Here is a 15,826-nt window from a genome sequence, read left to right on the forward strand (position 1 = left end):
GGATTATTTTCAGTAACATTTATTTTTCATTTCACATCTTCTGGAAAATGTCTGTTAAGTAAAAAGTAATTCAGTTTTTAGCAGATTCAGATATTTACAGAATTTATGCCGTAATTAGCCCAACCAATAATTAGGTACTTAAATCTTCTTTAAATTAAGTGTTCAAATCTTTCACCTAATAACTAAAAGTCAGAACAGTGAACAGTTTGGCTAACTTTGCATTCCCAAAAAAAAAAAGGTTTGGTTTGATAAATATAATTTTATCTAGAATTGAAATAAATTAAGAATTTCATTTTTCTTTGCATCTTTAATTAATATTTATTAATAGGATGATTCACATTAACCAGCTGCAATTATAATAGACTCTATGTTTTAGGTAGTTGATCTTTCCAACTACCTAATTCTACATTTTGAAGAGCAACATTCATTGCTATTTAAATATTTGTTTTGAATGCTTTGTATTAGAAATTGAAGAGATTTATGAATATACTTCCTCAAATTTATTACATCCCCTGAAATACCTTGTAGTATTGACCAATTAAACTCATTAAGTCTTTCTTACTACTTGAAAATGATGGTGTGTGGAAGTAAAGTACTTTTATTCCAGTGATTCTTCATTGGTGAACTAAGAAATTTGTCTTTTTATATAATCTGTCACAAGGTCTGCAGTAGAGTCATGCATCTCTCTAAAGGGACATTTTTAGAGTGCAAATATTCAAACAAGAGTAGGTTAAAATCTTTTGTCAAGCTGAAAGCTTCTGCATAATATTTTTGTTCCTCTTGTACTATATACTCCAGTGTTTTTCAACTTTAAAATTTAAAATTCTAAAATAAGAGTGCTGACTGATATCCTAGACATGCTCATGATTTGCTTGGCAAGGATTCTAGCTGAAATCTAGAAAGCTTTTTAAATACTAGTATGTTTAATATGATAAAGTTTATATATTGGTTTGTGGTATGAATTAATAATGTCATATGATATACTATGGTTTTTACGTAATAACATTTAAAACAATGTGGTTTCTTAATATTAAAACATAGCTCCTAAGGGGTATCTCCCAATAAAAGCCAGAGTAGTTTTCATATCAATTAAAGTAAAGCAAGGTCCTTGTGTTGGGGGAGACGACGGTAATCCAAAATTGGAGGAGAGCCTATTCCTCAAGGTCTTTCTACCCATCAGGGTTTGAGAATCACTGGGCAGAGGAATTCTACTTTGCACATTGTATTAGCATCCTTATTTTCCTTCTCTAGTTGAACAGTCCCAGTTTCTCTTGCAGAACACATTTTTACAACTGAGCTCTAAGCCCAGGAGGTTTCTAATGGGCACAGGGACTGATAGTTGACCAGGGCCACAAAACCCATGCAGGTGCCGTAATGACCCCTTCTGGAAGGTGAAGGATGACAGCTCTTTTCCCCTTCATCTCATCTCTCTGGGCAAATGTTCATCTACATATTTCTTGACATTGTCCTTCAGAAAACAATTAAGTTAAGAGGGGATGTCCATGTTCGTCACCTTTAGATTCTAACCAGGGTAATTTCACATATTATAAATCCCTAATATTATTACTTCACTAAAAATAAAACAAAAAGTAGTATTTAAGAAATTAGTCAAAGTAAATCACAGCAATTGTTGATGCTGTTAAGTCTTCATATTGTTATTTCAAAGAAATTATGCAATTTAAATATCCCTATTACAGAACTATAAACTATCAGTTAGTAGGATATCTGGAATTGAGTCTGCAGTTGTATAAAAGAAAATATGTTTTTCTACAACACCTGTTCAGAACCCCTCAAAGGTCCACAAATGAAAGTTTAGGGGGGACTGAGAGGAGGGGCAGCATCAAGAAGAATACCTAATAGATGCTGGGTTTAATACCTAAATGATAGGTTGATCTCTGCAGCAAACCACCATGGCACCCGTTTAAACCTACCCATCCTGCACATGTACCCTTAAAGTTAAAAGTTGAAGGAAAAAAACAGTTTAATGACAATGAAATCATATAATATTTTTCATTTTGATGACTACAAAGCAGTTTTATAAATATGAAGGTAACCCAGTTATCAAAAGTATAAGTGTTTGAATTTAACCCGATATTAAGTTTACCCAACCACTAAAAGCCCTAGTCAATTTAGGGAGAGCAGTTTTTAGAACGTGACCCATACCACGTGAAACTTAACTGACAAAAAAATGGAAATTTCATTTGATGCCCTTAACACACTCTGTCATGTGTCTGTGATTTGAAAAAAACTAATACCAAATTTCCTCCCCCACATGACTGTAAGTACTGGCAAATCTAGTTGTACATTTTTACAGTGTATTGTATCATGTATACAAATATAAATACTTCTGCAGCTTTTTAGTATAAAACATCATTTACATATATACGGCCCAAATACACGTCTGCCGTTGTGGATTCTACCTATTTTTGGGAATTAGGCGATAGTAATCTCAGGTGTACACTCAATATAAGAGGCATATACCCAAAATAAGAAAATCAACCCTGCCGCTCTGTAAACCACAGGGTATTGCACTTCCAGGCATCAAGCCAGACATCTTGAATTATTTTCACTTCATCTCTCTTCAATTTAGGACTAAGACTAAATGTTTGACAAAATAATCTAGGAAGTTGAGTCAGTCAGAAGCAGAAGAAAATGCATTATCGCAGCTGAAGTGTCACTTTGTTCCCATGTAGCACCACCTAATCGCTCCTGGTAAAGCTGGACAAGGCCCTAGTCCTGGCCTTGCCCCCAAGCCTGCAGCTTTGACCACCGCATACAAATCATGCATTTCGTTTTCAGTGTTAAGAAGTGAATTTCCCTCTTGGCATGGGACAACCTAATTCCTATATGCAATTAAAAGAATAAGGCTGAAAGATTATGAAATTTCAGGAAAGAAGATCTATGAACTAAGTTCTTTGTGTGATGCAAGATGGAGAAAGGGAAATTTTATGCCGGTTCACTGAGAGGAAGCCAAGCTGTTTCCAAAATACTCTATAGTCTTTAATTTTTCTACTTAAAATCAGTTATTGCCAGTCTAATATTTTTTATCTTAAGGCTTTCTCTAGGTAACCAGCGTAAGTTAGGGAGAGTTTGAATTTATTTTGCATCATTGAATTATCAGACTTCACTAATCTTGATGTATTTTTCTAGCCAACAAGTCAAAGTAATGTCAAAAGCTAAGTTACTTTTCTGAATGTTGATGAGTAATTTGAATGTACAAGAGGTTTTTTTCCCCCAAAATACCATGACAGACTCTGCACACCCATCACTTTTTAATGGATTGTGTTAGTAGTGAGATCAACTGCTAATATAACTCAGAGAGACTCAGTTGCCTGAGGATTTCTTCATTGATTTCAAATGAATTGAAACTTTGATCCATTACAACATCCAGGAGAAGCCATTATTATACATGCTCTGTAGCTACATTTTGCAAATGTTAATTTCTCAGTTATATTAAAATCAATTTCCTTAAATAGCAAAAGGCACCAGAGTGAAAGAGAAACCACTAAGACAATTTTTTGTTCTTGGGCATTTTGCTGTATTATGAGTCTATTAATTTTCTCAACCAGCAGGAAGAGAACTAGAAAAATTCAAATATTATCACAAACAGGATATTAGAAGTCAGCCCTTCTGTAAATTTTTAACTCTTAATAATGCATTGCTCCTTAAACTTACTAGAATACTTGTTTTAAGGAACTTCTATCCTTTGGTTCTTTATAGTTTTTGTATGCTGACCACCTAGTCTTTAGGGTAAGAACTGAAGAAATGATCTTTCTTAAATTAATTTTTCCCTTTCATGTATGACCGAATATTCTGCAGAAAACTCAGACATTTTCTAAATGGATTTTAGTTCATGCGCCATTTTTCAGGTATTATTATAGATTAATTTAATCTTGAAACAGTTTGAGAATGTGAGAAGTAATTGACATAGAGGTAGATTATATAATTCAGTGCCATTTGTACCAGAGGAAATTGACTCCTGTTTGCAGCAAAAGAGCAAATAATGTAAAGTTTCATGTTATTTAGTAATGGTGCATTATTTGCTTTTAAGCTAGGAAAAGTCAAGATGCCATCTAATTTCTCCCTTATTCCTAACTTACCCACTCATTACAAATGGATTTACTGATATTATTCTAGGTACTATGTTATATTGTCCTTTCCTTAAAGAATAAAACTTAATTTCTTAGCATTTCCCGACAATTTCTTTTGGAATAAAGGAGGATGCTAAGTCTATTTTAGTGTCTGATAGCATTAGTTTGGTCAATATGAAGTTTCCTTTAATAAATGTCTTTACATATTGTGTTTTTTTTCCTGAAATCAACTTATCAGAGTGCACATTTATTTTATATTTCAGCTTATTTCAACACTACAAGCTATATGAGTTTATGTTCTACTCTGCCAGGGAAGAAATTGTGATAGGAACTGAGGTAAGTAATTTATCTAGATGGAACCAATTAAGCAGAATCACTTAATGCATGCTGATCAGCATCTGGATCTTTAACTGCTTAAAGCAACTTCTTGTCAAGATTATTCAAGTGTTAATATAATCAACTCATAGTTTGCAAAAAGAATAATTATATAAAGTGATCTTTGCATTAGGAAAATAAGCTGTCTTTTGGCATTAAAAGCATTGTTAATCATTTATACTTTGTGTATTTATGGATTATTTGACAAAGTTCAATTGGATAAGGTACATATGTCTTCATACAAATAAAATCAGAAAAAAACAACTAGTAATTTGCAAAAAAGAATAATTATGTAAAGTAAAGGTAATGGTAACTCAGTGAAATCCCTTCTAATTTCACATTTTTTTTTCATTCTACTCATTGTTTAAGACCTAATTTAGATCCCACTTCCTCAGTGGATCAAACCTACCTTAATTGCATCATAATCTCAAACAAAAGGTTTAGACAAACTCTCTAATCAATCCTGTTATTGTGTGCCAACTGATCTCTTATTGCTGAATTTGGGCTACTGTTGCACCAATAAGCATATCAATATTCACTGTGTTATATGGTTTCCTAATTGTTTCCTGTGGGTTGATATAGTTACTACAACTCAACAGTAATTTTCTTGAAGACAAGGATATCTGCTGCTTTTCTACTACAGCATATAGTATAATGTAGGATACAGTAACCCCTCAATTAATACTACATAAACAATTCAGTACATAGGACAGCAGTTCTACAATGAAAGGTCTATCTGGAGACACTTTCAAACAAACTTACTTATAATCACATATTTGTAATTCCTAGAAATGAATTCTGAGTAGGAAAACATGTTTTTACTTTATTTTGTTTTATTTTATTTTTTATTATACTTTAAGTTCTGGGATACATGTGCACAACGTGCAGGTTTGTTACATAGGTGTACACATGCCATGGTGGTTTGCTGCACCCATCAACCCGTCATTTACATTAGGTATTTCTCCTAATACTATCCCTCCCCTTGCCCCCCACTCCCCAACAGGCCCCAGTGTGTGATGTTCCCCTCCCTGTGTCCATGTGTTCTCATTGTTCAACTCCCACTTATGAGTGAGAACATGCGGTGTTTGGTTCTCTGTTCCTGTGTTAGTTTGCTGAGAATGATGGTTTCCAGCTTCATCCATGTCCCTGCAAAGGACATGAACTCATCCTTTTTTATGGCTGCATAGTATTCCATGGTGTATATGTGCCACATTTTCTTTATCCAGTCTATCATTGATGGGCATTTGGGTTGGTTTCAAGTCTTTGCTATTGTGAATACTGCTTCAATAAACATATGTGTACATGTATCTTTATAGTAGAATGATTTATAATCCTTTGGGTATATACCTGGTAATGGGATTGCTGGGTCAAATAGTATTTCTGGTTCTAGATCCTTGAGGAATCACTACACTGTCTTCCACAATGGTTGAACTAATTTACACTCCCACCAACAATGTAAAAGCGTTCCTGTTTCTCCACATCCTCTCCAGCATCTATTGTTTCCTGACTTTTTAATGATCACCATTTTAACTAGTGTGAGATTGTATCTCATTGTGGTTTTGATTTGCATTCCTCTAATGACCAGTGATGATGAGCTTCTTTTCATATGTTTGTTGGCCACATAAATGTCTTCTTTTGAGAAGTGTCTGTTCCTATCCTTCACCCGCTTCTGGATGGGGTTGCTTGTTTTTTTCTTGTAAATTTGTTTAAGTTCCTTGTAGATTCCAGGAAATCATTTTAAGAAGACTAAAGATGCCATTAAAGAAATAGTGCTTCTGTAGGTCCACAATTACTTTAAGGGGCTTTGTTGCCTCCTAGAAGTACCAGGGACAGGAGTGGCCATAATCAGAAACAAACAGTGAGTAACAGGATATTCACATTATCTTTGTAATTTTCCTGATATTAAGAACCACATGGAACATGCCAGCTATTCTGACTTCCTGGGTATTGTTATTCTGGGATTTATAAATTACTTGCTTCATAAACACCTCAGTCACCATTACTCACTCTTCATTTGGGTACTTGTTCTAATGCTAGACTTTTAAAAGTAAACTGCCAGAAAACAAGGAACCCTTTTTGCTTCTGACTTTCATAAAAATTACTTCTTTGCAGTCTCCTCATACTGTAGCTTAAATTAGGTGTCACTTGACAAAGTTTCACTGAAAAACGTTTCCATTTCAGAATTACATCATATCGCGTGACAGCCCTTGCAATAATTATCAGTTTGGAATATAATCCTATCTCATCTATTCAAGCAAAACTTTGGGAAAATGATAGAGGCTTCAATAACAGCATAAGTAGATATTGAGAGTGATCAAGAAAAAATTTCAGAAAGAACTCCCTTTTCCTTTGTTAATTACACAATCATGCCTTTCTTTTATATTGTAAGGATATATTTAGGTGACATTTATGCTATGGAAAGATAAAGTGGAGAAAGTAGACAGGCTTGGCTGCTTTATTTTCCATTGTCACTTGTATTTTCCCCAAGCTGACCAGAGCAATAAAAAAAAATCTTTAAGAGAATGATACTGGGGCTTCAAGAATTAGGCCACTCATGGCATTTTAAAGGATTAGTGAAAGTATTTTATGACATTTTAGAAGTGTTTGCTAACCCTTGGTACAAATACCTGTTTTTAAATTAACAACCTTTCATGGAGGAGGTAGGGGCCTGCCCCAGCAATATGATTATTTATGCTGATCTCAGGGCTCTGGGACCAAATAATGGCCAGAAGACAAACATGAATGTTTGAAATTTAATTCTTAGGCAAGCATTCAAGTTAGATAACACTGATGAAATTTAGTTTCTTTAATTGTGGATAGATGAGAAAAAAACATAAATCCCCTCTAATCATAGAAGTGTCTATTTCATAAGTGAGGAAAGAATGATGAAATAGAATATCACCATTTGTCAACCTTTAATAAAATAATAGATCTAGGCAATGATGATGAGTGGCTCCTGACATCACAAAAAGAAAACCAGACATCACTGCTTTTTAATAAAATTATACAAAACCCCATATATATTGCTCTTGCAATTTGAACTGGCTGGTCTTTTGGTCAGTCTTCTAACACTAACTTCTCATTTGCTGGAAATATGGAAGATAAAGGAATATTTTAAGGATATCACAAAAAGGCAATTAGCAAACCAGGGTGTAGGAGATTCTATAGGGCAGAAGACATGGAATATTCAAGAAATAAATTGCAAAGAAATAAAAAAAATATATAACAGGTGAACCTATAGATTAAAAAATGACTGAATCAAATTCAATGTAGGTATCTTATTTGGATCCTACTTCAGACAGACAGATAGACAAACCAAACCACAAACACAAAACAGTTATGAGATAATTGAGGCGTATGAATATTGGCCACATAGTTGATGATTACTGTTACTAATTCCTGGAACTTGTTAGTGTATTACTTTACATGGTAAAAGGGACTTTGCGGATTTGATTAAGTTAATGAATTTGAGATGGAGCGATTATCTTAAATTACTGAAGTGGGATCTATGTAATCTCCATATAAGAGAAAGAGGAAGGCAGGAGGATCACAGTCAGAAAAAGGGAGATTTGAAAATGTCACACTGTTGGCCTGGAAGATGGAGGAAGAGGCCACAACTTTATCAACTGTCTTGTTATCTAGTATGGCAATACCTTCTCATAGTTCTTTTTAATACTTAATTATTATTGTTTATTTTTCTTAAGTATGAAATTTAGAAATAAACCTGTGCATATGTGGATTTTTAGTGTGTGGCATATACAAATATTTAGTAAATTGGCATGTACAATTACTTGGGATAATTGGTTATGTGTTTGTTTAAAAGAAATTAGATTTTTACCTTATACCAAACTTAAAAATGAATCCAATTTATTAACAGATTCATTTCCCATAATGGAAGACATATTCCATAATGGCAAACTATAATTTGGTCAACACTTCCACTGAGAACAACTAGAAAAATTGGACAAGATTTTTTTAAGACTTAAATGTTTGAAAGCTCAGCTAGAAAAGCTCAAAAAAGATTATGAGCCTGACACTCAGAAATGCTTTCTACCTATAGGCATCTACAAGTTTGGAAAAGGTGGCTAAGAGACTTAAAAGCTGAGAAGTGAAGCTTTGGTAGACACATGGAGCTAGGAGAACAAAAATTGGAGGGGGAAGAGAATATAGCAGATTTTACAAGTAGCATGTTGGGTCTGCACAAGACCACATTTTAGGAGATCAGCCCTAGCTACCATGGACTGAGCTTCAACTCCAAATGTTCTCCATTTCTGGTGGATTTAGGTTAGCTGTGTATAGTGTTGTTAACTTCCTCTGTAAAATAAAATCATGCTACACTCCAGATTGTATCAACAGTTTTTCATAACCAGTGTTTGTCATATAATAAAAATCACACAGAAAACAAAAATAGACCACAAGTGCTCCAGATGATGGAGTAGTCATGTACTTGAAAATAATTATCCTTAAGAAATAAAAATATATATATAAAATATATAAATTTTAGCAGATAAAAAAAGATTACAATAGTAAATGGATGTTCTGTAATAGAAAAATACAATAAAAATTAAAAACCAAATGGATGTGTTTAACAAGTTAGTCCATAACTGAAGAGAAAAATTGGTAAAGTGGAAGATAAAAGAAAAAATCTAAAATAAAGCATGGGGATGCAAAAGCATGATAAACACAGAAACTGGGTAAGAGAGTATGGATATAGTAAAAGGTATAACGAGAGTACAAAAGTCAATTCTAGAATGAGAAGATAGAAGTCACATGTGAAGCGTTAATTTTCCAGAACTAACCAACACCATTAGGACATAGATTTAGGATTTACTTGAACCCCAGATACATGTAAATCTACACCAAAGCATATTACTTGAACCCAAAATACATGTAAATCCATACCTAAGCATATTATAGTAAAATTTCTAAAAATGAAAGATGAAGACAATCTTAAAACCAGCCATAGAAAACAAAAGACATATGTCCTTCAAAGAAGTAACAATAAGACTGACAGTCAACTTCTCAACAGTAATAATGAGAGCCAGAGGACCATGAAGTAATTTCAAATTGTCCTAAGAAAATAACTGTCAATCTAGAACTTCATTCCGGAAAAAAACCCTTTCTGTGATAAAATAAGAAAAAGGCAAAGAAGGCAACAGAAACATGGGCAAAGAATACGAACAGATAATATGAGGATTTTAATAGAGGGATTTTTAAATTAAAAAAATAAGAACATTTATTACAAACAGAAACACACTAAAGGAAATACTAATGGGTGCTCTCCGGGCATAAAGAAAATGATTCCAAACAGAAAGTGAGAGAAATAGAAAGGAATGAAGAGCAAGTGATACCGGACAGATTAAGATGGATGGATGGATGGATGGATAGATCGATCGATGAATCTAAATAAATATCAAATGTGTTGCACAAAATGTTTTGTGAGGTTTAAAATACACAATGACAATAGCATATAAGTTGACAGCAAGGTAAGTGGGTTAGTTTTCTAAGCCCTTCCCATTGTTTGAGGAAAGTAAAAGTACTCACTTATAAATATTTAATAAGTCAAGGATGCATATTATATCCTTGGGGGAAGCATTGAATAAATGATAAAGCTAAGCTAAGAGAGGAGGAAGATGGAACAATAAAATCAGCTGAAGTACTAAATTTAAAATGCAAAACTATAGTAATAAATATGAGAAAAATATGAAGGAAAATATTTTTAAATGTGGAATTGGCCATATACATTTTTTTAAGATGTGATGAAAAATACTGTGAATAAAATTTTTTAAGTCACTGGGAGAAAACATTTGCAAATTAACATACGAAGGTCAATTCTTTTTTTCATCATTTTAGAGATAGGGTCTCATTCTGTTGCTCAGGCCGGAATGCAGTCATGTGATTATAGCTCACTGCAGCTTTGAACTCCTGGGCTCAAGTGATCCTTCCACCTCAGCCTCCCATGTAGCTGGGACTACAGACACACACCCTCATACCCGGCTAATTTTTTATTTTTATTGTTTTGGTTGAGATGGGGGTCTCACTTTGTTGCCCAGGCTGATCTTGAAGTCCTGGCCTCAAGTGATCCTTCAGCTGCAGCCCCCTAAAGTGCTGGGATTACAGGTGTGAGCCACCGATTCCAGCCCAAAAATATTTTATACACAAATAGTTTCTTTGATAAAACAAGAAAAAGGCAAACAAGGCAACGGAAACATGGGCAAAGAATATGAACAGATAATATACTTTACCAATAAACAGATATAAAGATATCCAACCTTAATAGTTATCAAGGACCTGCAAAAAATATGTATTTCTTAAATATAAGATTAGCTAATAGTAAAAAGATGGATTAATACCTTGTTAATGAGGATGCAAGAAAACATAGCTGTATTTAGTTGGTGCAAGGTTAAATTTGTAAAGCCACTGTGGAGAGCAGATTGGCAAAATCTATAAAGTTTTTGTGAATGTGAATATCTTTCTTCCCTAAATATCTTCTCTGTAGACATATGTACTCATATTATATAAAGCTTTTCCTACCTGAATATTCATCAAAGCATGGTTTATTACAGCTAAAAATTGCAGAAGGTAAATCAGAAGGGAAATACTTTATTTAAAGGAAGTACTCAATAAATACTTGTTGTGTACATTCATTTAAATAAAATGAAGTATAGTCACACTATAAAAAACTATCAAGTCTTTAGAATGAATGTAGTAGATTCCTATGTATGGTTATGTTAATATCTCTAAAATATATTCTTAATCTAAAAAGTGTAGAAGTAGAACAATATGAATAGTGTTCCCATTTATTTTTAAAAGCAAATAAACATGAAAATATGTAGACATGTATATGCATGTAAGTGATTGTATAAAAACCAAAAGAATTTATACTAACAATTAATATGGCTTACTTTTGGGTAGTTGGGTGGAAATAGGAATGGAATAGGATGTGAAAAGGGACATTTTATTCTGTATATTTCAGATTTAATGTTAGTCTTTTACAATGTGAATGTCTTCACATATTTTTGTACAATAATAAAATTGTTCCTTAGTTCATTCCCAAGAACTATAATGCTAAGGCACATTATGTAAATTAAGTGCAGCATATAAACAAACTTATTAACATATTGATAGACAGAGTGACTTCATCTGGGTTTTTACAAGACGAAAGGCTGCATAGGAAAAAATACGTGAACTCTCAATCCATAAAATTAAGTGCTTTACAAGTGTGTTGCTACCATATTTAAAATTTCAATATAAACTACGTTTACTAAAAAGTCATTTGTAGAGTAAAAATCTGGTGTGGTGCTATAACATCCCAAATTTTCCCCAAGAAAATAAAATTTCTATCATGAATTATGCATATTTATCATATTGTAAAAATATTTATTCAGCTTAATTTCACCAAAGTGGCAACACATCAAATCTTAGATCATTTGTATTTTCAAAGGTTATATCCTATGTATGCATTTCAATACACACACACATATATACACATTTGTGTTTGGATATAAAAACATAAGATTAAGTCTGCTTTAATAATTTCTCTAACTTACAAAATGTGATAGATAGGTATAGCTTTATTTGTAATCATTTAAGCCAACTCACTCAATCTGTTTCAATATTTTATTTTGCAGCATGGGCATTTTCACATAAGCCCCATTGCACAGCTCCAGGGGCACCATTCACATTGCAGTCCATGTGTTTAATGGAGTTGTGCATTGTACAGATTGTGCAGCCATTGGTGGAGGCCCTGTTTTTGAAAGCAGTTCTGTAGCAGAATCTGATTATAATAAATATGATATACTTAGAAAGATATTTAAAGAAAATCATAAATATGCCTAAGTGCTTACCTTGACTAGAGTCACATTTTGGCAGCCTTTCATAACCCGAAATAATACCACTTAAGGTCAATAAATGCAGGACCTCTCTAAAGTCAGTGAATGTCAACTGTATATAATTTCATGTTCTGAGCACTTATTCCTATAGCAAAAACAAAATAAAACACTTTTTCCTTCCTTTTTTCAAAACCCACATAGATTGTGGGTGTTAATGACACTATACTTAAACATTGTTAGCTTTGTGGCAGAAAATAACCATATAAAAACATAAATTTTATTTTCTTTCTTTAAACTATAAAGTTATAGTGTCCTGAATAAACAAAATATGAGACTTACGTAAACATTCACCCTTTTAAGAAAAAAAAGACCAAAACAGCATTGCACATTAGATCTTATTTTGGAAACGAGGAAGGCAACTGAAGCACAGCTATAAAGACGTCTTTTTTTCTCTTCAGTTTACCCTTGAGATGTACCTATCAAAATAATCTAAACTTATCCAGATGATGTTTTTAATCTTGAAAAAGGCTTTTTTCTTGTTGGATGATCCTATTAGCAAACTGCTGGAAGAGAAAATCATACAGGCCATAATTTGTAGTTTGACCTACTCACATTGGGTGTTGCTAAAGAAAATCAATCAGAAATTGTTGTGTTAAAATAACTCTATCTGCTCTACCTGGCATGTGTGACTAACTGACTTTAGAATCTATCATTTAAAGAAAATGGTTGATGCTTGGATATACAATTTATCAAACTTCACTCCAGTCCTTTTTCTCCGAAGCACAGAAAAATAATCATCCCTCTCTAAATATAAATCTTTTAGGAGAAATTCAAGGAATCTGTCTCCAGCAAAATAACTGATAAATGGCAGAAGCATAATTTAAAGATGATTTCCATCACAGATCACATGACATCTCAACTCTTGAGTCTGTCACCCAAGTCTTCCCATCTGTTGGCCCACGAGCATCAATCTCAGCTCCTCTGTGACCAGTTCTCTGATTGAGCTAGGTTGGCCTTTTCGTAATTACAGCTTGCTCATTTCCCTCTGCCTTGCAGTATGAGGCTGTTCTTACTGCCTGAAAAGTTCTCTAACATTTTGCTACCAACCCGTGCCTACTATCCCCTCATAGCTTCGTCTGAGAGACACTTTTCTTACAGAAAAAAAAAAAGCGAGAGAAGAAGGAAGGAATAAAAAGTGCTTTCTCTTACATTACCTTTTACTTGTTATTTCCCCAACATTAAATGTCTTGTTCAAAAATACTGTCAGCATCCACTCTCCTAGAAATTGACTTCTAATTATAAAGTGATATCTCAAGCAACCTATTACTATCTGTAATTCCATGGGATCTGGGTAACTGACATTATTGTTTCTCCTGTTTTTCTGAGTATAGGAGTTACATACATTCACCTAGTGTTCAATAATTGTTCACTAAATCAATTAATGTAAAGGAGAAAAGTTTTATTTTATTGATTAATTATACAAAGTTATATTTGGAAAATATTATTTTGGTGTGTAGACTGAAAAACCTAAATCAATATCTTAAATTATTAATCATTAAGCCCATGACCAGGAAATTAAAAGCTGGTAATGGAATAACACATGTCTATATTAGTCATGTTTTCTGTTATAGAGAAACTGCCTTATATGGACCACCTTGGGAAATGGCTAACTATTGTCAAGACTGTAAGCTACCAGAGGCCACTAATATTATTGACTATATCAAAATTTAAAATTTCTATTCTAGGGGAGGGAAACATCATAAACAAATTTAAAAATCAAACTCTAAAAATAAAATTTCCAGTATAAATGACAGAAAAGGCATAATAGTCTTAATATTCTATATAATCAATAAGAAAAAGGTTACCACACTAATGGGAAAATTAACAAAGCATATTTACAAGAGAAAATATAAATAGCCAATAAACTTATGCAAAGATTTTCACCCTTTACAGTACTCAAAGCAATGTAGATTCAACAAAAATCAAATTCTCGAAAATTAAAATGAAACCATTGGCTTGTGAGAATGTGATGAATGGCATTCTCATATATTGCTGGGAAGAATGTACATTGTTAAACTTTCCAGAGAGTGGTTTGGCAAGATATATCAAATTTTTTATTTGTATTTACCTTTTGAGCCAAGGATTGTCCTTCACTGGATTTATCCCAAGTAGATAATCAGACAATGGGCAGAAATATGGGTGCATATATTTGATTATAATGGGAAAAAACTGTAGAGTAGCCAAATGTCTGTTATTAGAAGAAGTTTAAAATTCTTATGGTGCCTCTATATAATTCTATCATCATTAAGAGTATTCATATAGTGTTGTACTTACGATGGAAAGTTTTTCACACTATGTTAATTATTTGATAACAAGCTACTAAATGTGTCCATTGTGACCTCAGTTTATAGTTTTACACCCACATCTGTGTATGTATATGTATACATATACATACATGTATACATATACATACACAGAGAGAGAGAGAATGGGTCCTGAAGGACATACATCAAATTGTTAGCAGTAGTCCTGGGTTGTCAAGAAAATGATGAAAAGCATTTGATGTTAATGGTATACCAGATCGTCTTCACTTTCTCTTTCCTTTATGCTTGTCTTTATGAAATTATTTTTCTGAAATTATGTTTTGCAATCAGCATGTATTATAGCATATATACATGTTCTCATTTTTAAAAAGTAACAGCTTAAATTACCAAAGTTTTACTCTGTTCCCTTTTATATTCCTTACTCAGCATTATTTCTTTTTTCCTTGCTTATTTAACTTTTAAAAAATGCATAACATTATAAAAATGTCTGTTTTATTTTGAACAGATGCATTTCATGTTTATGTGATTAGGCAGTGTCCTTTTTCCCTAAAGCAAAAGGTTCTATTGCAAATGAAGATTTAATTATTACTTGAGGATGAGTATGTTATTATTCATGAGTTATATAAGTCATAAAAAATGTCCAGGGTGATAACAATACGACCTAGAAAACAAGGACTTTAGCTAAGGGGATTTACTCTGCTATTTATGATACTATCTGGCCAATAGATGGCAGGACTTGGGGGAATGAATGCAGTCTAAGAAAAATCATCATGTTTCCATTCTATGATTACAAACCCGCAGAATCCATTAATAATCCACACTTCTGGCTTAAAGTGTTCTTTTCAGTCTTTTCTAGGGTGTCCAGATATGCATGCCTAAAGTAAACTGTATCAGGTTCAGCAACCCACATTTGAAAGTGGACATTTTCAAATCAAAATATTTTCAAAGGAAAATAACCTGGATTTTCCAAGACCAGAGGCCTCTGAAAAAGAAAAGATTGAGTGGATATAACTGTCTTCAAATCTAAAGGACTAGCAAGATAAAGAAGAGATTTGTCTTGTCTGCATAACTCCCAGATGGCAAACCAAAGATCGTTGGATCTTCTAGGGAGGATTTTTACTAAATAAATGCAATCACTTTCTAAATATAGAAGTAGCTAGAAATGGAAGGGATGAGATGTGGGAGGGCAGAGGCTCAAGCCTTC

General features: G+C 33.2%; 1 protein-coding gene across 7 annotated transcripts in view; it reads left to right on the forward strand.

Annotated features, from left to right (window-relative positions):
- CABCOCO1 (ciliary associated calcium binding coiled-coil 1) overlaps positions 1-15,826 on the forward strand; it is a 103,739-nt gene that overhangs the window by 23,469 nt on the left and 64,444 nt on the right. For all 7 annotated transcript variants that reach the window (XM_055092880.2, XM_034930633.2, XM_008955801.4 and 4 more), the window contains one exon: positions 4,355-4,427. In XM_055092880.2, the coding sequence (XP_054948855.1) occupies positions 4,355-4,427 (73 nt within the window). The remainder of the gene's footprint in view (positions 1-4,354; positions 4,428-15,826) is intronic.

This window comes from Pan paniscus, chromosome 8 (assembly GCF_029289425.2).
Source record: "Pan paniscus chromosome 8, NHGRI_mPanPan1-v2.0_pri, whole genome shotgun sequence".
In the NCBI taxonomy this organism is placed as follows: domain Eukaryota; kingdom Metazoa; phylum Chordata; class Mammalia; order Primates; family Hominidae; genus Pan; species Pan paniscus.